This window comes from Hirundo rustica, chromosome 3, assembly GCF_015227805.2.
Source record: "Hirundo rustica isolate bHirRus1 chromosome 3, bHirRus1.pri.v3, whole genome shotgun sequence".
Taxonomy (NCBI): Eukaryota; Metazoa; Chordata; class Aves; order Passeriformes; family Hirundinidae; genus Hirundo; species Hirundo rustica.
Genome location: NC_053452.1, coordinates 52,043,101 through 52,064,512, shown reverse-complemented (window position 1 = coordinate 52,064,512; position 21,412 = coordinate 52,043,101). Strand labels below are relative to the sequence as shown.

The window sequence follows — 21,412 nt, the reverse complement described above, 5'->3', positions numbered from 1 at the left end:
CTGTACTAGTGAAGATTCAGGATGGACATTAGGAGGAATTTCTTCACAGTAAGAAATGATCAGACATTGGAATGGGCTGCCTGTGGAGGTGGTGGCATCACTGTCCCCGGAGGTATGTAAGGAAAGCCTGGATGTGGCACTGAGGTGCCATGGTCTAATTGACATGGTGGCGTTCAGTCAAATGTTGCACTCGATGTTCTCAGAGGTCTTTTCCAACTTAATTGTTTTTGTGATTCTGTGAAGGCGGGCTCGGGAAGCCACTCGGCACTGCCTCAGCCTCTCACTCGACCCACTGAAGCGGGGACGGCCGAGAGACGGTCGGGCAGCTGAGCATCCCCTGATTTACTGGGCAGCTTTCCCGGGGGCCTGTGCAGTCCCGGCCGAGCCAGAGAGCGAGACGCCCCCACACCGCCCTCCCCGCGCCGCCACACCCACAGGGGGCGCTGCAGCACACGGCCGAGCCGCGGAGCGGGGCCGGGGCGCGCCCACTACCGCCGCCGTTCCCCCGCCCCCGGGGCGCCGCAGATGGAGCCGGAGCCGCTGGGCGGGGCGAGGGCGGCGGGAGCGCCTCTGGGCCTTCTCCCCGCTAGCCCCGCCCCTGGGCCCTTCGCTTCCGCCGCCGGCGCGGAGGGGGCGGGCTGCCCGCGGCGCTGGGCGCTCCCCGCGCCTCCCTTTCCGGGCGGCGGCGCGCGCAGGCGCGGGGGCGGCGCGCAGGCGCGCGGCCGCGTGGGCGGGCGGCGGGGGGAAGGTGCGAGCAGCCGCCCGCGCGCGGCCGCCGGCGGCGCGTGTGTCCCGCGTGTGCCCCCCCCAGCGCCGCCGCACCGCCGCCTCCCCCCGGCCCCGCCGCCGGATGCGGATGATCCGCGGCGTTAAAAGATGGAGGGGGTGACGCTGAGCGAGGCGGAGCAGCGCTACTACTGCGACCTCTTCTCCTACTGCGACACCGAGAGCACCAAGAAGGTGGCGTCCAACGGGCGCGTCCTGGAGCTCTTCCGCGCCGCGCAGCTGCCCAACGACGTGGTCATGCAGGTACGGCCGCCGCCGCGGGGCCCCCGGGGGTCGGCGGGGCCGGGCACCGCCCCGCCGCGCCCAGATGGCCCCGGCCCGGCCCGGCCCTTCCCCTCCGCCCGGCCCGCAGCCCTTGGGCGGGGGTCGTCCCGCCGGCGAGCACTCGGGGATCGCGGGCTCTTTGGGGCTGGAAGAGACCTGTGGAGATCATCTCGTACAGCCCCGTGCCGGGGCAGGGTCACTCAGGGCAGGTGACACAGGAACGCGTCCAGGTGGGGTTTGAGTGTCTCCAGAGAGACCCTGCGACCTCCCTGGGCAGCCTCTTCCAGTGCTCTGCCGTCCTCAGTGTAAGGAAGCTCTTACTCAGGTTGAGGTGAAACTTACTGTGCTTTAGTTTATGGCCATTGCTCCTCATCCTGTCGCTGGGCGCCACTGAAAAGAGTCTTGCACCATCTCCTTTGAGATATTTATGTGCATTAATGAGCTCCTTTCTCAGTCTTCTCTAGACTAAACAGTCCCAGCTCCGTCTGTCTGTGCTAATCAGGGAGGTCCGGACCCCTGATCACCTTTGTGTCCCTCTGCTGGACTCTCTCTGTTAGCTCCATGTCATTCCTGTATTGAGGAGCCCAGCGCTGGACACAGTCGGACGCAGCTGTTGTCTGACCGGCCCTCTCAGCCCCTCCGGCTGCCAGGGAAGGGCAGGGGGCACGGCGAGCTGTGTACCCTGTGCCAGCCCCTGCCCTTATGTACCTTCGACTGCAGGGCTGGGAAGGCACTGGTGGTGTCTCTGCTGGCAGCGTCCAGCAACTGGTAGGAAGATGCTCTGTGTCGACAGAGGCCATCCACAGCGTGAGAACCCCGGAGTGTTTTGGGGGGACGAGTGAGATTGTCCCACGATCCACTGATGAAGAGCAGCACAGAAGGAAATCTGGTTTTGTGTCGTTGGGAGCTACTGACACTGGTCCACTTTGCCTAAGCCAGTCTTTTTTGAACATCACTTGCTGGCAGGAGTTAATTTACCTGTAGTCAGCCAAATGTTTCTAACAACAAGATATATGGTGTTAAGACTGACGAGGTTCCATACTTGCAGTATGTATGTGCACAGTTTTAGCACTTCCTTGGCCAGGTTCTCTCTAAAATGTGTAGCAGTATTGCAGAGCTACCTGCATAGGAAAGGGAAAGTCTGCTTTGGTGTGCGTATGTGATTATTTGAGGAATGTATTCCCGGTGAACCATTCTTATGAACAGCTATTTGTAATAATTTGCTGCTTCTGCAGTTCCCTGTGTCATTGTTCAGTGCTTTAAAGTTTACGTAGTCTTTTAAGCTGCTGTGGGTAAAGCTGTATTTAGAACGCCGTGCTGCCTTTTATGCGGTTTCATCCTCAGCCTAGTGAGATAAGCAGCCCTTTTAACAAAGTATTAAACTTACTGTTGCTAGAAACACAAATTGCAGGATACTGAAATTCAGTGCCAGGATAACACTTAATGACTAGGGTTACTGTTGGTGTGTTTTGGGCCTCCCAGCTTGGTTAGTTGAAATGAGTTTAAGACACAACAGAGTGGAAGAGGGCTGAATAAGAAATGGTTCTTCCTTGTAAAACCAGTAATCTCTTATTTGATGACTTGCTAGACTGGACTTAATGGTAGGAGAGTCTGCATCCTCAGTATTATGAGTAAGGTTTCTCAAGGGCCACCCACTGCTGCTTTTTGTGTGTGGCCAACCAGTTTCAGAAAAATAATCTCAGGGAAAGTGAATGTTTACATCTTCACTGTATTTAGAAACTTCTTCTACATAAAACTTGTCTGAATTAGTGTACAGTAAGCTAGTGCTAGAGCTTTTATTTTATGCAGGAATTTAGTGCAAGAACTTGGAAAGACCTGGAATTTTGAAAACAACTGTCCACAGATTATATCCTTATCTTTTGCAGAGGAGATTAGATAATGTTTTTGCAAAGCAGACTGCATCTAAAGAAGAGAGACTACTCCGGCGTCATTCCATGGGTCCTAAATAAATTAACTCAAGAAGCAGACCTGGCTTATCACTGTAGTGATCTCAAGGAGAACCTTGCAGTTAAAATGGCAAACAAGATATTAGATTGCCTGAGGAATGAGACTGTAAATAGTACAAAGAAAGTTGAAATGCCCTTAGCAGTTTGACCCATTATGAGTATCTTGTGTAATCACAGTTGGTCACCTGCAAAATACCTTGTACTTCGAAAAGAATTTAATTGTCTAGTTATTTTGTGTTCTTCTTAAGGTATGTCTCTACCCCAGGTTAACACAGGCATGAATATATTGTATTGGGGTTCTTCAAAGGGAAATTGCATTTGAAGCTAAAACTATGTAACTTAAACCTCAAGATGGAATAGCTTAAGAAATAAAGAAACCCTGTGAGGGTGATGGAATTTTCTTTTGACCACATGGGTGCTATGTTTTTACCTGTTCATTTGAAGCACCTGATGCTTGTGGGGAAGTGAACTTGATTCAGTTACCCAATCCTTACATAATCCTGGAATGCAAGTGTAGTACTGGTCACATGAACGCTAAGTACATTTGTAGGTGTGCAAAACATAGCGTAAAATTGTTGCTCTTCAAGCTCAAGGGGACCAAATAGTCCTAAGGAATTACTTTCGAGTTTTTCCTTTTCAGTACTGTGGGTTGGTAGGTACCTTTGAATAGTTCAGAACTGATTCCATTGGAAATGAAAATGTCTGACAGTTGCACTTTTAGACTCATAATGTGTTTTACTTGCCAGTCTGTTGTCTAAAGGCTGGATATATGTGCAGCCTTTTCTGCAAAGAGTTGTGTCCTTGTGAGAGATCCGTTTCGCAGGAGCAGAAGTTAATATGTATGTCTCATTGTTTCTAATCAATTTAATTTCTCCCTCTGAGGGATGCTGCTGCCTGTTTAGTGGGGATAAATGAACATATAGAAGACTGAGACAGTTATGGATGTTGTATACCAAGCTACAGTATCCTGGAAAAGAAAACCTAGATTTCTGTTTTGTACACATCTGCAAAAGGACAGCTTTATTATCAGAATAAAAACACCACGCCAAATATGCAAGTGTCAGAGCACCGGTCTCTATTAACCAACATTTCTTCTTTTTTATGCACATCCCTGAAATAAAAATTGAGGTAGAAGACTTGCATAAAAGAGCAAATAAAAGTATGTGTGTTGGGGTGAGAAGTCCGGCTACTTCACAACAATTATGAGTCTTCAGATCACTCTCAGGGCGTGGTTTCACTTTGCAGCTGACAAAAATCTAATGGTGAGTTGGCACTGAAAAAAGGTGCTCCTGTCTTTCCTCAGCCATGTGTTCCATCTTGCAAAGACACTCGTGCCTGTCCAGTGCTGTTGTACACTGGCATCAGGGGCTATGTAGGCAGAAGAATAATCACAGCTTTTTGTTGGTTATAACTCTGTGTCAGGTGACAGTGGGGTTGAATGAATGTCAAAGCTAGCACAAGAAAGGAGGCAGGAAAACTCTTTGACAGAGGGGAAGTAGAGAACTTTCTTTGTTTTAGAGCTATTGGATATTTAACTGTGACCTGGCATGGGGTTTGTGTTAGCTTAAACCCCTGGAAGATGGAGCTGGCTCTGACTTTCCTTTGAACAGAGAGTAAGCTGGTCCAGGGAGCTTCTTCAGCCAAAAGTTAGAAGGTTTTGTCAAATGTAATCGTCACTTGCCTCAGCTTGTGGCTCATTTGCATGTGCATTGGTGTTTGTGTGTGCAAGCAGTGTGACACAACGTCAGTGATCCTGAGGAGCTGTCATCCACCATATTTATGCACTTCAGGGGCTTCCCTTTGCAGAGTTCCAGCCTGGTCCTGTGCACTTAATGTTAGCTGGGATTCATTATGTACAGTCCTAGTGTATCTTCTAGGTTGGCTTGATACAAAAGAAACGTAGTTGCCTGTTCTGGAGTGGCTGCATTGGAGGAGTGTGCTCCAGGATATTGTCTTGTAAGGCTTGTTTCACATCTGACCTAAAATGCTCATGTATGTATGCTAATAAAGTCAGTTTTTGGTGTCTCTGCAGTGGTGGGGAAATTGCTTGTAAAAGCTAAAATTAGCCAAAAAATGTACTGTGGAACTCATTACTTGTGCATGGAATTAATATAGTAGCTGTTCCATTTGTTTGATCTGTAGAATTCTTACTTAGGTGAGTTAATCATAGAATGCTTTCTGAATTTGTGCTCTTGGTTATGAATCACAGAAACTTCACCAGACAAGAAGCAAGTCAGTGATGCATATGATACTCATCTGAAATTAATGAGTCAAAGCATCTTGCTTTAAATACAACATTATTATAAAACTACAAATATGTGAGTATTGGCATCTCTTTTCTCTAAAATGAATGAACTGTCATCTTCAGTGCTGGCATTGTAGAGCAGTGTTACCTGACTTCTAATTTAGTGGTAGAAAGTCTTTGACAGGTGAATTGAACAGTTATTCCCAGTTACTTCAACTACAGTAGGCTTCCATTAGTCCAGTAAAAACCTAGTGTAAAGCTATCTTTGGCTCTTGTTAGCCACCTTCAAGCTTTTTGTTAATTTTTTATGAAGTCTTTAGAGACGGGTTAGTTTTGCTTGTTCTTGTTTCATGGATGGAAAAAATTACACTCTGGTTGTCTGCCTCAACTCTGTCAGAGTTTGCTGCCCTCACATCGGAAGTTGTGAGAAAGTGTGTAACTGTAACAAAGCATGTACCTGTGATGCAGCTGCTTCATTGAGAAGTCCAGAGTCTGAGATGCAGGCATAAGCTGCCTTCTGTTGTTCCTGGGCTGGTAGTTTTTGGCAGACAGAGGGAAAAGAAGATGCAGTGGTGCTTTTCTCAAATGCCAGAGCTCATCTGCTTACAGGCAGCACAATTAATGGAATTATAATATATAGGCAGAACATGGCAAAATGAAATTGCAGGTTCTTGATTTAAAATGTTGGCTTCTTTGTAGAAAATGAATGTAGAGAGAAAAGGATCTAAGAAAATAACAGCTTGTTCACAATTGTTGTGTTATTGCAGTTACTGTTTCAGTGACTTTTCCTACAGAAAGACTACCTGTTTGTCAAATCAGTAGAGTCTACTAAATGCCAACTTTGAATGGAAGCTGAGCCAGGGCATGCTTGGGATTGCCTGTGTGGTAGAGACATGCAGAAGACTCATTCTGCATGTTAATTTGCTGAATTTATTTTTCTTTCAGAACTGATGGGGTAAGAAATTAGAATTCCTTATATATGGCAAATTTCATGCCTTCCTTTCAGTCATATGAATTTGGAGTATATTTAAGATAATGGGACTTCTAGATCTTTAAAAAATGTATGCTGTGTAAAAAAGCTTTCTAAGCTTTCCAAGCTTTCCTTTCTAATACTAACCTATAACTAGTCTGTAAGAAGCCCAAATGAAAAAAAAAATCACTTTTTTTAATCCAACTCATAAATTTTGGTGGATTTCTTTCTTTCGTTTTTGGTGGGTTTTTTGTTTGTTTGTTGTTCGTTTGTTTGTTATAATTTAAAATCTTTTATTAAAATGCCACATAGAAAAGATTTAAAATAACTTTAGATTTCTTCTGAGGCAATATTCGCAACAGGTCATTATCAAGGTATTCTTCCAGTGTAGATACCTCTAACTGTAGCAATTTTCTTACTAATCTGTAGTATTTTTTTTAGCCTATGCACCATAAAAATTGTGAATCTATAAACTTATGATTATGTTACCTCATTTGCATATAATTTTTACATGTTTATATATTTTCCTGTAAAAGCTGTTTGCATGCATATATTATGCTGTATCCCAGTCCTCATTTAGTAGACAAGAGTTGTTAAAAACCTGTTTTGAGTGTCTGGATCTGCAGTTAAAAATATCTGATTTGTGAATCACCTATTTTTTCCCTCCAAATGTCACTGTAATAGAATATTCTCCTTTCAGCTGAGCAGTAGGTTAGCTTTGATTCTGTGTATTGATGAGATACATAAGAGTGTACTTTCTGTTAGTGCCAGGAATGGCTTTTAATCTGCTGTTTATCCTGTGAATTATGTTTTGAATCTCTGCAGAATTCTGGTAAAAATGTTTAAGTGATGTAACTTTCGAAGAGACTACAGTGGGCTGAAAAGTAATTTCTTTTTACAGTTAATTAGTTGGAATGGTCTCATAGCAGCATGTAGGAAGAGAACAGACATTGTTTTTTGAAACAAAAAGCAGGAAGTTAATGGCAAAACTTCAGGACTTTAGATTAAGTCTATTAGCCTTATATTTGTTTTTAGTGTATTTGTCGGTGTAATTGGTTTTGTGCCTTTGAAATTGGTTTTCGTACTGTATAGTCACTTACATAGTAATTAATTCCTTCATAATTCTGTATGCCAACACAGCACTCAGATAATTTCAAGTATCACAGCTCGGCTTAGTTTGAAAACAGTTTATTATTTTCTTTTTAAACATGCTGTCAGATGACAGCAGGGGTGATTAATATCCTTTCTGACATAGCTGGATAGAATTCTAGAATCGGAAATATCAGGGTCTTTGGCAAATACAGCTGTTATAGAATCAAGTTGGCTGTACAAAATTATGAATTGTAAATTTCATCTTTTACCGGTTAAAGTGATTCTTTTGTGTTAAAAGTTTTAAGTACTTCACTGACTGTGAAAATGGCAAACATGCCTTCATCTTAGTCTAATCTTCAGTAAATGTTACTGCAGATACTGTGAAATTACAGGACTTTGCTGGCAGTCTCTATGACTTTTCAATTGTATTTTCTAGATTTCAAAATAGTAGTCTTTGCAGACAAGTTTCCTGCCTATTTTGTCATAAATATTTGCTGGTTTAGGTTAATCCTTCCTGTAGAATTCCTAGATTTCAGATTGTAGTTCTGCTCTTCATTTAAATGAGTTTGAAGTCAGAAGTGAGAGTGTGGGAGAATTGTGTTCACTATCAGATTTTTCTCACTGGTGTTTCAATAATGATTAATGTAAGAATATATTTCCCTCTTATTCTCTTTCATTTGGCACTTCTGTTGACCATAAGGATATTCTTAAGCCAGCAATGTCATTATTTCTAAATTAATGTACAGGGTTGGTGATCATGTTCATGACTTGCTTGTTTTTCCACCTGGGTTTAGTGTCTGAAGAGTTAAATTATTCATACACTTGTTAATACAAAAATACAACATAACTTGGGCATGTCTGACTGTGTATAGGAACTGTGTTTGGAGAGGTTAAAAGACTTGGAAAAGATGACAGTCTGACCTGAATTTCTGGAATGATTGACTTCTCATGTCTAAAATGCTTCTGAAGTAGGGTAACAGAACCTTGAGCAGGCTCAGTTTTGAATATATCTTTCGACTTTAATCCCATAAAAGGCTGACCAGGACTGAGCTGTGTAAAATTTAGCATTAGGTGCTGACATACTCCTGCTGCAGACTAGTAGTTAGGAATTTTGTAGAAAAGTCTGTTGTTATTATTGCAATAGTGTGAATGACTTGTTTTTTCTGATTTGAACCATCTTAAATAATTTAAGATCTAATGTTAACAGTGCAGTCTCAAATGTAGCTCTGTAAATGTGCAGTTTTTAGAACTTTAACCAAGGTTTGTTTGAACTTTGATAGACACATCGTTAAGGCATCTTAGCCTCAGTGGGAGAAGGAGAGCAGTGCAAAGTTAAGTAACTAACAGTGCTCGGATTGATGCTCAGAGGAAAAAAGATTGGGATGGGAAAGGAGTATGAAGTAATGGACTCACTAGCTTCAGGTAAACTTACACAGATGTGCTCAGGAATAACAGGAACAGACCAGGACAGTCCTATTTGTCCAGGCTACAGCATGACCACTAAATCTGGGATCAGAGAATCCTTTAATCTTCATTTTACATTAGCAAAAACCCCAGAAGCTTGCGCTCATTCTTTGTCGTTTTTCTCTGTTAGTATTGTTCTAGCATAATAATGGAAGGTGATGTGTGGGGAAAATGTTAAAACTGAAAAAGAAAGAAAATAATTAATAGTGCAGAATATCAATTACTGGAATGCTTCAATTACAGAGAAGTTCTGAAAAGAATGAAAATGTGTGTATAAATGCTCTTCTCTTCAGCTTTTAGTATTATGGGAAAAATATTCAACTTAATGCTGCATGGTAGGAGTATCCGCAATTAGAATAGCTGCGAAGTATCTCTCCAGTGCCTGCTGAAGCTAAATGCTTTCTTGATAACTATATGCAAGTAATTCCATTCATTTGTTTATGCTAAGGGAGATGAATTACATTTTGAAGATCAGTAGAGCTTCAGAAGTTATTTACTCACATAAATTTCAACCATAAGAACAAGCAAACAACACATGAAGTTAGGGCAAACTTGGTTAATATTCCTAAGTATTCAGTTGAACTTCTAATTATTGCAAGAATAAGACCAAGTGCCTCAAAAGATTACAAACGAAGAATGTCGTTCAGTGTGTGCCAGCTGGGGCTTGTTTGCCGTTTCTGCTTCAGGCTTTGCTTGTCAAAAACATAAACTGCAAACCTAAAAACAAGTTCTATCTGATATTGACCACTGAGAGAGAGACGTATGCTATAAGATTCATTGCAGTTTGTTCATAAAAACTTGTACCCTTTTTATTGTAAATGAAGCCTCTGAGTAAATAATTTCTGAAGCTCTGCTGAGGTGTTTGTTGGTTGTACAGTAGACAGATTCAGTTTAATAAAAGTGAAAATAATTAACACAGTAACTTTTTGTTGGCTTACTGAATGTAGAGATCACGTCGTGTGACCAGGCACATAAGCAGCAGTTATTGTTCAGGGATCGTGAGCTGCAGCTGAGAGCAGGGGAGGGAGGAGCTATTTAGGTTAAGCAGTAATGTAAAATTACATAGTAACAGAACACAGGTACATAAAATAGCTCACTTTAAAAGAGCCTCTCTTTATGCATCAAAAATGAGAAATGCTTTTTGTAGTTCTCCAGGCTGTCTTCTGCTATTTCAGATTTTTTTTTTTTTTAAATTTCCAGTTCTTCTGGCTGCTTTATTACCATTTCTGCTAAAGTGTCTTTCTCATAAACACCTACTCTCCCAAAAAAACAGCAGTAGAGAAAGTCTTAATACAAGCAACTCTGTCTTGAGGTCTTCCAGGTGTGACTTTTTACTTGGGAGGATGGTAGTTGCCTTCTTTGTGACTTTTTACTTGGGAGGATGGTAGTTGCCTTCTTAAGTGAGTGTTCATCTGGCTATGTGTATTTTCCTTTGTTGGTGGTACTGAGCATATCAGAAGGGTGTACAATTCTTTATTCTGCCCTGTTTTTGAGGGTATATGACAATATTTTCTTTGAGTTGTAGTCAAGTAGGACAGTCTGTTATTCTAGATATTTAGAAAAATGGCCCCTCTAAGACAGGGTCTTATAGTTGCATGTAGGGTGCATCTGCCACATCTTTGTGGATTGATGGGTGGTGGTTGTCATGTACTGCCAAATCGGAAGGGAATTGTGCACCTCTGGAGAGCCATGGAGCTCTGCATGAGAGGCTCTGCAGGTCAGATTCATGTGTAGAGTTTATAACAGCTTTTGCAGAAGCTGTAAGACCACAAATTTTGATTGCAGATGGAAAAAATCAAAAAACCTATGACTGCATTGGGAAGTGTCTTTAATGAATGAGGCTAATGCACTGTGAATCTGCATGCTACCAGGAAAAAGAGGTGTTGCTGACCACTTTCAGAACAGGTCAAGTTCAGGAATTATCTAAAGTATAACTTTTTCAAAAAGCACCCCCAGTAATAAAAGTTCTGTGACGTTTGTGTGTGTGGTGTTTAGCATATTCACTTGTTAAGAGTTTATTATCTGTCATAAATCAGAGTTTTAAATTTCCAGTGCTTTTTGCTGCTTTTCTATTAACAAAGTGAAAGCATGACTCCAAACCTGTCAGCCTGTACTTGGGGAGTGGGTATGCTTGTAAAACAGATCCCAAAGTACAGGGGCAGAATAAATCCTCTGAGCCTTAAAATACTGGGTCATTTTTGAACAGCTAATTATTTCTGATGTGATTAATTCTGAAATTTCATTTAACTGAAGCAGATGTATGTTTGACCCTGAAATGACCTGTGGAACGGGAAATCTTAGTTCTAAGTATCTGTAGAGAATTAATTGTCCAAGCTGATGAGTAGCTTTTTCTTCCCGATGGCGTTTTAGCAGTCTGCTTCCACTGTGGATCTGTGCAGTGTGAAAATCAAGGGCGGAGAAGTATTAGGAGAAGCTCAGACAGTAAGAGGCTCTAAATAGTTCACTCCCAGAGAGCATGTGTTGTCTTGGAAGTCCTCCAGCACTATTGGTTTTATTTCTTTCAAAGCCTGTGTTTTGAAGCCAGGTTTGTGGAATTGACTGAGACACATCTTCATGGAACAATCAGTAAAACCTTACTATTTGTTATGCAACAGAGAACAGCAATGTCCTAAATATACTCCGTGCCTTGGAATTCTTAGTATCAACTGATTAACTGTATTTACTACAATGCCTAAGTACCTAATAAGATAAATGTATATATTAGGAGTAATTTTACACTTGCTGTTCAGCAGTACATGAACATTTTCTGCTTCACACTGACTGAATATTAAATGTAGCAGTATTCTTTATCCTTCACAAATGCATTTTGCAAACGATCTTTGGATAGGTAAGACTGTTTAAATGTTTGCAATGTGCTGAAACAGAATTCAGAGCAATACTTGGACTGTTTCTTTTAGTGGCATTCTTTTATTTTACCTGTCTACAATTGTTTTTTTTTATTTGTGTCCCACCTTGTGCCAAGCTTTGTGGAGCCACGTGAAGAACTGGGTCAGAGGCTTGACTTGGTTAAAAATAACTCATCAAAAGACAGATCTTTGTCAGTTCTCTGTCCTGTTCCTGTTGCACAGTGCAACAGCTGTTGCATCTGTGAAGATACCTGTTAAGTGAGATTTTTGAAGAGAAGTTAAAAATTCTGACTAATAATAGCAGACTAATCCGTATTGCTTTGTCCAGTTGACAATGGGTGAAAGACTGCAGCTGGAAAACTGTGCCAGGCTTCGGTCAGCAATTAGTGAGGTAGATTGAAATAAATGAAGTGACAGGAATTGATCTAACAGCAGTTGCAGAATAATGTGATTAGAAGATAACGACTTGGGAGGAAAGAAATGTATTCAAGCTAAGAAAAAAACTAGTGAAGGACATTTTCATAGTTCTTCAGTGTGTAGGGATGGTCAGGGTATTTTTTCTGCTAGCAATGATTAAGAAACATTTTTTTGCCTTACATTACACATACCTGAATTACATTAGTGATGTGGGTAATTTTTGTTGCAGCTGAGATGAGTGAAGTACGTGACTTTGGGAGAGCATCCTTGTAGGACAGTGTGTTCTAGAACCCAGTTTGAGGTTGTATGCCATTAAACTTCTAAACTGGATAACATTCTGTCATATGTTTTCAGTTTGCAGAGGGCTTTAGAATTCTCATCAATGAACTACTGCATATGAGATACAGAAATAACATTGTCAATATGACACATTTTTAACTTTTAAACTGTGAACTAAAATAAATACATTATCAGTTACATTTTTATTAACTAAAAAAACTGAAGCAAGTTATTATATTTAATTTTTAATCTTTTTTGTATCCTAACAACTTTTTTAATGTCATGCTTGTTTTTTGTTTGAAGGTTATTTTTAATATGCACAGTAAAACTCAAAATAATTTTCGAAATACTGGAGCGCAAATATATTCATACAGTTTGGTTTAACTCAAGTTTGTATCAAATAGCTGTTATATAATGAATGTGAAAACTTGTATTTCTGGTGCATGGTTGACATGGTGTTGTTCATGGTCTTTGTTAAATTTAAACATAAGAGAAAACTTTGTTACTGTATAGATGATCACTCAAAGATGTTGTCTAAAGAGGTTGTAGAGTTTCCCTGCTTGGATAGATATATAATTAAAATCCAACTGGTCACAGTCCAAAGCAACCTGCTGAGCCTGCTCTGAGCAGGGAGAATGGAACAAATGATCTCCAGAGGACCTTTCCAAGTTCAACTATTCTGTGATTCTGTGTAGGGTTTCTTTGTGTTTAGCAATTTTCATGTTTATGTTCTTGGTGTAAGACTTCTTTTTTTAATCAACAGTGTCCTAGTTTGGATGAGATGATACAAAAGGTCCTCCTCTAAATTTGTTCACTCCCCCTCCCATTAGCGCACAGCGTGTGTGTTGTAACTTCCAGCCTTCTAAAGCTGTCTTCAGGTCTTGCCTCTTTCCATCTCTGGTAAGGAGCAGAAGGTACTTAAGTAACTCTCTTCAAGTAGATGAAATATTTTTATCTCTACCGTGTAGGTGGCATGCATGTTACTTCATTTATTGTTTTAGCATTGAAGTCAACCCTGTTTAAATACTGTTGTACTTTTGCATGAATAATATTTACAGATAATAAGCCTCATTTGCCTTGTAGAAGAACCTGGGGGCAGGGAGACTGTGATATTCTGGAAGACTCTCCCGGAGAGATTTCCTGAGTTCTGGGAAGTGTGTTTCACTGCATTTGATAGAGAAATTATTTTTTCCACTTCACCTGGAATTTGTAAAGGTTCACAAACCTCTCCAGGTTCAAGGGCCTCTTACTTGAAACCTGTAAGGGCTGTAGAAGGTATCTGCTTGAAACAGTACCCTTTGACAACTTACTGCTTCCCAGCCGTGTCTGGTTTCTGCCAACTCCTGGTATTTCTGATGCCATTGTTATATCTTTGCAGTATGATGACTGAGCATGCAATCTAATAATTCACAGCTACTGCACAGAGGTGTGGTTTTGTGGGGTGTTTGTTTGGTTGTTTTTGTTTTTTGGGGGTTTGTTTGTTTGTTTGTTTTGTTTTTGTTTTTTTGTATCAGGGGTTTTCAGCAATTCTGGAGCTTCACAGCTTTGTTTGCCTTACTCTAGTAAATTGCAGTAGTGTGACCTCAGGTTCTTCATACCTAAGGAGATTAAAACAATTGCGAAGCATTTTGTTTTGAAGATGGCTCTGCATTCCTTGAAAAGTTTAGGGAAATTCCTTATCCGCTCTCTTCTTAAGCAGATAAAAGCTCTAAACCTATACCTCATAGAAGCAATCCTTTGATAATTTTTTTATTATTATTCCCCCATTCAGTGTAACTTAATACCTGTTTCATGTTTAAATCCTGCTTCAGGGAATTTCCAGATACGCTGTTTTGTGTATGTTTGGGCATGATGTCACTCAGCAGGGGAGTTTTCATTAGATGTTTGCATCTAATGATTTTACTCAACTTTCAGTCATGTTTCTAATTAGGTTATATTCTGTTTTTGAAACAGAGGACTTCTTTAGCTAGCTATGAGTGGAATCAACACCTCTCATTCAGCAGCAGAAGAGCATTCTTTTTTGAGGGGGGAGGATTGGGTGGGTTTTTGGTCTTTTTTATCTTTAGCTTTTTGCTTTTCTTGATACTTACATCTGGTGTATTTATGTATATTTACTTTGAATCCATGCTTGACTTTCCTTTCTCATACTTAGTTTAGTTATTAATTTAGCCTTTAACTGAGGGGTTTTTTCCTATCTGGCAGTACTTTAAAGCTCCAACAAAAGCTAATTTGTAGTTCAGCAGTGGCTTTGAAATTGCGCAAAGCCATTACTGCCTAATGATTCCATAAGCTCAAAATGCCTCTATCATTGCTTCTTTTCATGAGACTCATGAAAGTCTGGTTAACTTACCTGTTGGTGCTAGGCCACTGAATCCACAAGCTTTTTCCATTTTGCCTGTAGTCAAGTTGTGGCTGTTCCATCAGTCTTCCAGCATAAAGTGCTTTAAAAAAGCTTTGCGTTTGCTGTCACACTGGTTTTGATTCCTAGCTGTCTCTTGAATCTCCACTGCTTAAGCTCTGCTTGTTATTTAAGCTCAGTATATATATATTTTTGGCATTCAGTTGAGTAAAGATTTAGATGTTGTTGGCACCAGTTTTGATTTGAATTGTCATCTGTCAATTTACACTCTCACTTCTTTAGTGGTGGTAGTTTTTGTAGTCCAACCAACCTGTTGAAATTAGTGTCTTGCGTTCAACTGTATTAAATTATTGTTTTATTCAATGGATTTTGGAAAATGCCCTGTGATCCCCTGACTTCTCTCCAGACATCATGCTGCAGAAATATTACAATGGGAAAATAGAAGTAACAGAGGGGCTGTGTGTGAAGTGTAGTGCAGGCACAGACAGTTGTATTGATGTAGTAGTTTTTGTCCAGCTGGATTTGAGCTGCATGTGCAGCCCTAAACCTGCTGATCCTCTTGTGACTTTTTTGGAACTAAGTGTTCGTCAACTTCTTGCACTGTCCTGTGACAGGTTTTACAGCAGCTTATTTTCATGAGGTTCCAGAATCCTGGTGCATGGCAAGGAGATAACCAAATAGTTTTTTGTTGAATTGTATCTGGCTCAGTTGTAGTTGATAAACTGATTCATTGGGTGGAGTTACTGAAGTCTGTTTTCTGATCCAGTGGTGCTGAAGTGCACAAGCTAAAAGCTTGTGCGTCGGGTGGCTCAGTTATTGCTATGTGAAAGTGTAGTTCATGTCATCAGCTAGAACTTGCCTGCAAATAGGGCTCCTCTGCACTCAGAACTGTGTCCTCTGAAAGCTGAGGACAGTTTTTCTTAAGTCCAGTAATAGTACGTCCCAGTAGTTACGAGAATGAGCAAATCACAGAATCACTAGGTTGGAAGAGACCTCCAAGATCATCGAGTCCAACCCAACCCTAAGCTCAACTAAACTATGACACCAAGTGCCACGTCCAGTCTTTTCTTAAACACATTCACCTCCCCAGGTAGACCATTCAAGTACTTTATCACCCTTTCTGTAAAAAACTTTTTCCTAATATCCAGCCTATATTTCCCTTAGTGCAGCTTAAGACCGTGTCCTCTTGTTCTGTTAGTCACTGCCTGGAGAACGAGACTGACCCCCACCTGACTACAACCACCTTTAAGGAAGCTGTAGAGAGTCATGAGGTCACCTCTGAGACTTCTCCAGGCTAAACAACCGCAGCTCCCTCAGTCGTTCCTCACAGAGCTTATGCTCCAAGCCCCTCACCAGCCTTGTTGCCCTCCTCTGGACGCGCTCAAGCATCTCAATGTCCTTCCTAAACTGAGGAACGTGACAAGAGACCAGGTTTGCCAACAAGGGAACATGACTGAGCTCAGGTGGGAAGGATGGGGACAGAAATTAATGCCCATGGATGTAAATTAGTCTGAGATTTTCTACACTGATGGTCACAGGCAAGGTTTTGTGGCCGCCTGTGCCTGAGATGAGATTGAAGGAGAGATACCAGTAGTATTACAAAAAGATGATGGGTCTTGAGAGAAATATCAAATCCATGGGATTAGATCTTTATGAACATGTTGAAAGAGCTAGCTAATTTTGTTGCAAGCCATCTTTCTCTTTAAATAGTTGTGGAGATCAGGGTTGTGTCTCAAGGACTGGAGAAAGATGTTACAGTCATCTTCAGGAACGTAAAGGAAGATTTATTTCGGGAGCTGCATGCTGGGTCAGCTGCAGTTTTGTGCCTGAGCAATTGTGGAGCCAGTCTGTTTAGAAGCCATTTCTAGGCATATGAAGGTGAAAATAGTAATTAGGATTACCAAGAGTACTTGTCCACCAGATTATCTGTAACCGTGGTTGAGGAGAGAGCAGTGATGCAATCTACATTGACTTCAACAAGTGTTTCACTGTGGTATTCCAAGAGCATCGTTGTGTCTCATTTGGAGCATTGCAGTCTAGGTGAGACTGCTCAGTAGATAAAAAGGCAGTCTGGATCATTTAGCTCAGAGAGTCTGATTTGGAATGTGTCATGCTTAGTATCTTGTCGGTGACCTGGCACAAGCTGAATGCCCTTCAGTAAGATTGCAGGTCATCATCGTGGGGCGGGACGCAGTCAGTATGTGTGAAAACATGGCATGCTGCTCTGAAATGTATCTGTATAGCGGTTGTATTTAAAATTTCTTTCTATAAATAACAGTGTTTTATTTCAGATTATGGAGCTCTGTGGTGCAACAAGACTTGGCTATTTTGGAAGAAGTCAATTTTACATTGCTTTGAAACTTGTTGCTGTGGCCCAATCTGGTCTCCCTCTAAGAGTGGAAAGCTTAAATACAGGTAAGTCACAGGACTGGGGGAGTGGGGATTGAGTTTCTCAATGCAATTTTTGGTAGTTGGCTCACATATTCTTACAGAGTAACCTTGTAAATTAGTGTGATATGTCTTTTTACATGTTGCTAATTTAAAAATGTGGAGAGACTGAGAGAGTTTTCTTACTCTGCAGTAAACACGAGTTGAAATGCCTTACTCACTGAATAGGTATTGTGTTCACCATAGGACAAATGAACAACTTGTACCTACTTTGTAGGAGCACCGTTAATTCTATAGATTACTGATGTGAGAAATTGTGCGCTGTGTCCTCTGAGTAAAGTATGAGAGAAGTAATGTAAACTGGAAGGAGAAGAAGAATGCCGCATTTGCTTTTGTAGCTGCTTGGTTTCCGAAGCCTTGATTGTGACAAAAGGAATGTTATCTTTTCTAACATTACATTTCTTTGCACTTGGTTTGACAGTTTTTCCCCTCCTAAGAACAGATATGAAGATTAGTTTAAGATTTTTCTAGTGAAAAACCTGACCTATAAAAGATCTTTGAAGTCTGTTATCAGCCAAATCACCTGTTACCCTACTTTTCAAAGGTCAGCTGTGGTGTGGGTGGTGAAATAGGTGAAACAGGAGGAAGGCTTATTCGAAGAAGATGGCTTGATGTGAGGCTCTCCTGTAGCCTTCCAAATGAGATAAGTGGATCCATGTCCTTGTTCTGTAAGATGAAAAGAGATTTAGAAAGATGAATGAGTTTTAAGGCAGTATAGCCCTTGCATTATAGTATACAAGTCGCAAGTTAAAAATGTCTTTCGAGCACAGTTTTGCCTTAAAGTGACTTTCCTAGTAGATTTCATGTCTGTAGAATGATGGTATGATTTTTATATGCTAATAAATAAAAAAGTCTTAGGAGGTTTTTGTGTCTAAAGGACATAGATTAAACAGCAGTTAAGGAGACTGTTAACAATCTGATATGACTGAAGTATTTGACAAAGCTATAAAAAAGAAATCACTGTGTATACTTTCACAGTTATGTTTATTCTAGGCTTATACAAACTGTTTACACTGCTTTCATGGGGTTTTGTAGCTTTTTGGAAAAGGGCATTGTTTTAGTCAACGTTTTGCCAATATTCAAGTTCCTTTCTGTTTATAAGGCACTGTGTGTTTATAAACCATTTCCCTGGTTTTCCTGATGTATTCGCTAATCTACAGCTTTAGCAAGTTGTAGCAGAATGCCCTAAAATTAGAAAGCTGGAAAAGAACCTTCAACTCTTAATACTGATAAAACGGGAACTTGATCAAACAATTGTGGAATTTCTCATCAGATGCCTGTTGGAGAAGGGAAAGGCAAATCTATATGTAGGCTTTTTGCAGGGATTTTATAAGCTTGGTTAAACAGAAGGAGCTTTTCTATTTAAAAAAAAAAAAAGAGAGAAATCAAAAGAATTTTGAAGGAAAGAATTCAATTAAGGTACAGAGTAATTTTCAAGATATAAAATATGTTGCTATAAAGTTAACAGCGGTTGGAACTTTAATTTCACATTGATAATTTCCTTGATTTACGACAATATGAGAAATACTTGTAATGATTTCTGAACTTCTAGGAATAATTTTCTGTAGCTGGTTCCAAGCCTACAAAATACACAAAGTGCAATAGAGAGAACGTTTATTTTTACCGTAACTGTTTTTAGCTATGGTCTGTTTCCTTGGTTGCAGTGGTTCCAGTCCTATCTATGAATTTCCTGCTTCTAGAATGATTCAAGCATTGTTGTAACAGCCAACTCAACAACTAAAATGCAGCAGGCTGATAAAATGATTCTGAGCTTTGCAAACTTAGTTTTGCCCACGTTCCATCTCCAAGATACCTTGAGGATGAACTGTTAGAGCCATCCCAAACTAACAATTTAAATTAGTTAAAGCTTATATTTTCGGACATCTACTTTTTAGCTCTCCCTTTTATGCATATTTCATTGATTTTCTTAATTTTCTTCATTCTTTTATCTTGGGAATTTCTTTCACCTTCCTACTTGCTCCTGTTGCTTTTTGGCGTGTGTCTTGTCAGTAGACAAATTTGCTTTATCTGAGTTGCTGAGTGGAAACGGAGTCAAATTTTGAATACTATGTCTAACATAAGTGTGGTCCAACTGATTCTTAAGTGCTCTTTTGATTAGTCAAATGAACAGTCGAGTAAGAATAGCTGTTAGCTATTATACTGCAAGCCTCCAAAGCTGTTGTTCCTTAGTCCCAGAAAATTTTCCTTCCAGGAAGCTAAAAATTGAGACCTGAATAAGCAGCGTCTATTTCAAAGCAATATTTATTTTTTTAAGCATAGAATGCAGGTTTTGGTGGAAGAAAATATTAGAAAGTACATGGACATAAAAAGTACAGAGAAATCTTTAATATATTCAATATCAAGGGTTAGTTCCATTCATGACAGCTCTCACATTTGTAATTGAGAATGGTAACAAATATTGTAATGTTGAAATGAGATTTTTCTGCTGTTACTGGAAAAAGAGAGGAGAGAGGTAAAAATAGCAGGTTAGTCACGCAGGAACTTAGTACAGCTAAACAAACCTATATTTATCTAGTCTTGCTTTTAAAGAAGACATTAGAGTATTTGGTGTTTCATTTGAGTCCTCTGTTTTGTGACTTGTGCTGGCACAGCCCGTTGCAAACTTCCCCTGTGTCGGTTGGATCATCTGGTGTCTGTATTTTCCTGGTTTTGCAGACATACACGTTTTCACTTGTATGCAGTGGCTTTTTCACTTTTTGGCTGGCTGTGATTTGCTGTTTAGTTATGTTACTTTCCTGCTGCAGCATGGGGTGCAATGCTCATGTAATAAACAGTATGCAATTTCATAATTCCATCGTATTTTAATACAGTTTTAGTACCACTGACTCATTCTCAGTATCAGAAGTAATTTATGTAAGCAGTCAGCAAGAGAATTAAATTTGAGCCATGCTTGTAATTTTGTTTTGTGTTGGAGACATAATTTCCAAGTAGGCTGCACCGCAAATTCACATTTTGTTTATTCAGAGTGGAACACTGAGAAGATTGCAGTTGAGAGAAAAATGGTAGAACTGTTGCAGCGGGAAATTGAAGGTTTACATAGTCTCATTTCTATGCTGGGCTACTCTGATCCATGTTACATAAAGCTAAAGGGCTTCCTAGCATTTTGTAGAAACTTTGCATTTTTGTTGTTCATATCAAAGTGAGGTGACATTGGAATGTTTCTAGTTGTATTTCCAGTATTCCTAATTAGCTAATTTAGCTTTTGTTGTAGAAAAGTATGCGTAGATGTGTTTAAGCAATAGTCACACTCCATGATAAGACTAGATTATATTATCTGCTGTAAATATGAACATGACATTAGCTGACCAAAAGATGATGCTGAATATACTGCAGTACTTTAGCATTTGTTATGATGATGAACCATTCTGTATGAAGATTCTAATTCTCTATATGTGCTAGAAATGGTAGATAAAGCACTTCAGTAATGAAGTGTTGACAAAACTAATAAAAAATGAGCTAAATCCAGGTTATCTGCTTGCTGCTGCATTTAATGTACAGTTGTGGTGCAAAGTTGTAATGGAGCAATGTGAAGTTGTCTTTGTGTACCAGAGTCAGAACTTGGGTAGCAGAATCGTGAAGTCAGATGCAGAATAGGTATTTGCTTTTTCCAGCTGCCCAGGTGTTGGCTTGACTGTAGCAGCAGTCGCAGTGTGTAAGGAATTGAGTCACATGTGGAATTTTAACTTCAAAATAGAACAGTGTTTTTATTTTTAATCATCATGCATAGGTATAATAAATGTCCTGCTTTATTTTTTTAACAGTAAAGGACCTCCCTCTTCCCAGATTTGTTGTGTCAAAGAATGAACAAGAGTCAAGACACACAGCCTTGTATTCTTCAGATGCTGATAACCCAGCTTCATATTCAGGTGTGATTCCTCCTCCTCCACCTGGCAGGATACAAGTCAAAAAAGGCTCTGTGAGCCATGATGCAGTTCAGCAGCGTACATCAACTGATCAACAGGTAAATTAACTTAAAAGATTAAATGGCATTCTTAATCACTACTTTGCTATGTAGATGTCAGTTTGATAGGGCTTCTAAGCTAGGTTACTTTCAATACAGTTTCTTAAAAAAATTATACTGGAATATATTATACACAAAGACCTTACCTGCCCCTGAAATACTTGCATATGGGAGACATTTTTAAATGAACTCTTAAAATCTGTATTTAAAGTATTGGCAGTAATGGACAAGGAATTGAGACAGAAAAGAAATTCAGTGTGTAAGTTAGGATG

At 40.2% G+C, this 21,412-nt stretch overlaps 1 protein-coding gene across 8 annotated transcripts in view; it reads left to right on the top strand.

The window, feature by feature from the left end:
• The first annotated feature begins 774 nt into the window (after positions 1-774).
• The window catches only part of REPS1 (RALBP1 associated Eps domain containing 1), a 59,619-nt gene continuing 38,981 nt past the window's right edge, over positions 775-21,412 (top strand). For 7 of the 8 annotated variants that reach the window (XM_040060821.2, XM_040060823.2, XM_040060820.2 and 4 more), the window contains exons 1-3: positions 798-1,029; positions 17,002-17,125; positions 20,941-21,140. In XM_040060821.2, the coding sequence (XP_039916755.1) occupies positions 877-1,029; positions 17,002-17,125; positions 20,941-21,140 (477 nt within the window). In that variant the 5' untranslated portion in view covers positions 798-876. Of the gene's footprint in view, positions 1,030-17,001; positions 17,126-20,940; positions 21,141-21,412 lie in introns of all 8 variants that reach the window. The other variant, XM_040060817.2, reaches the window with a different exon arrangement.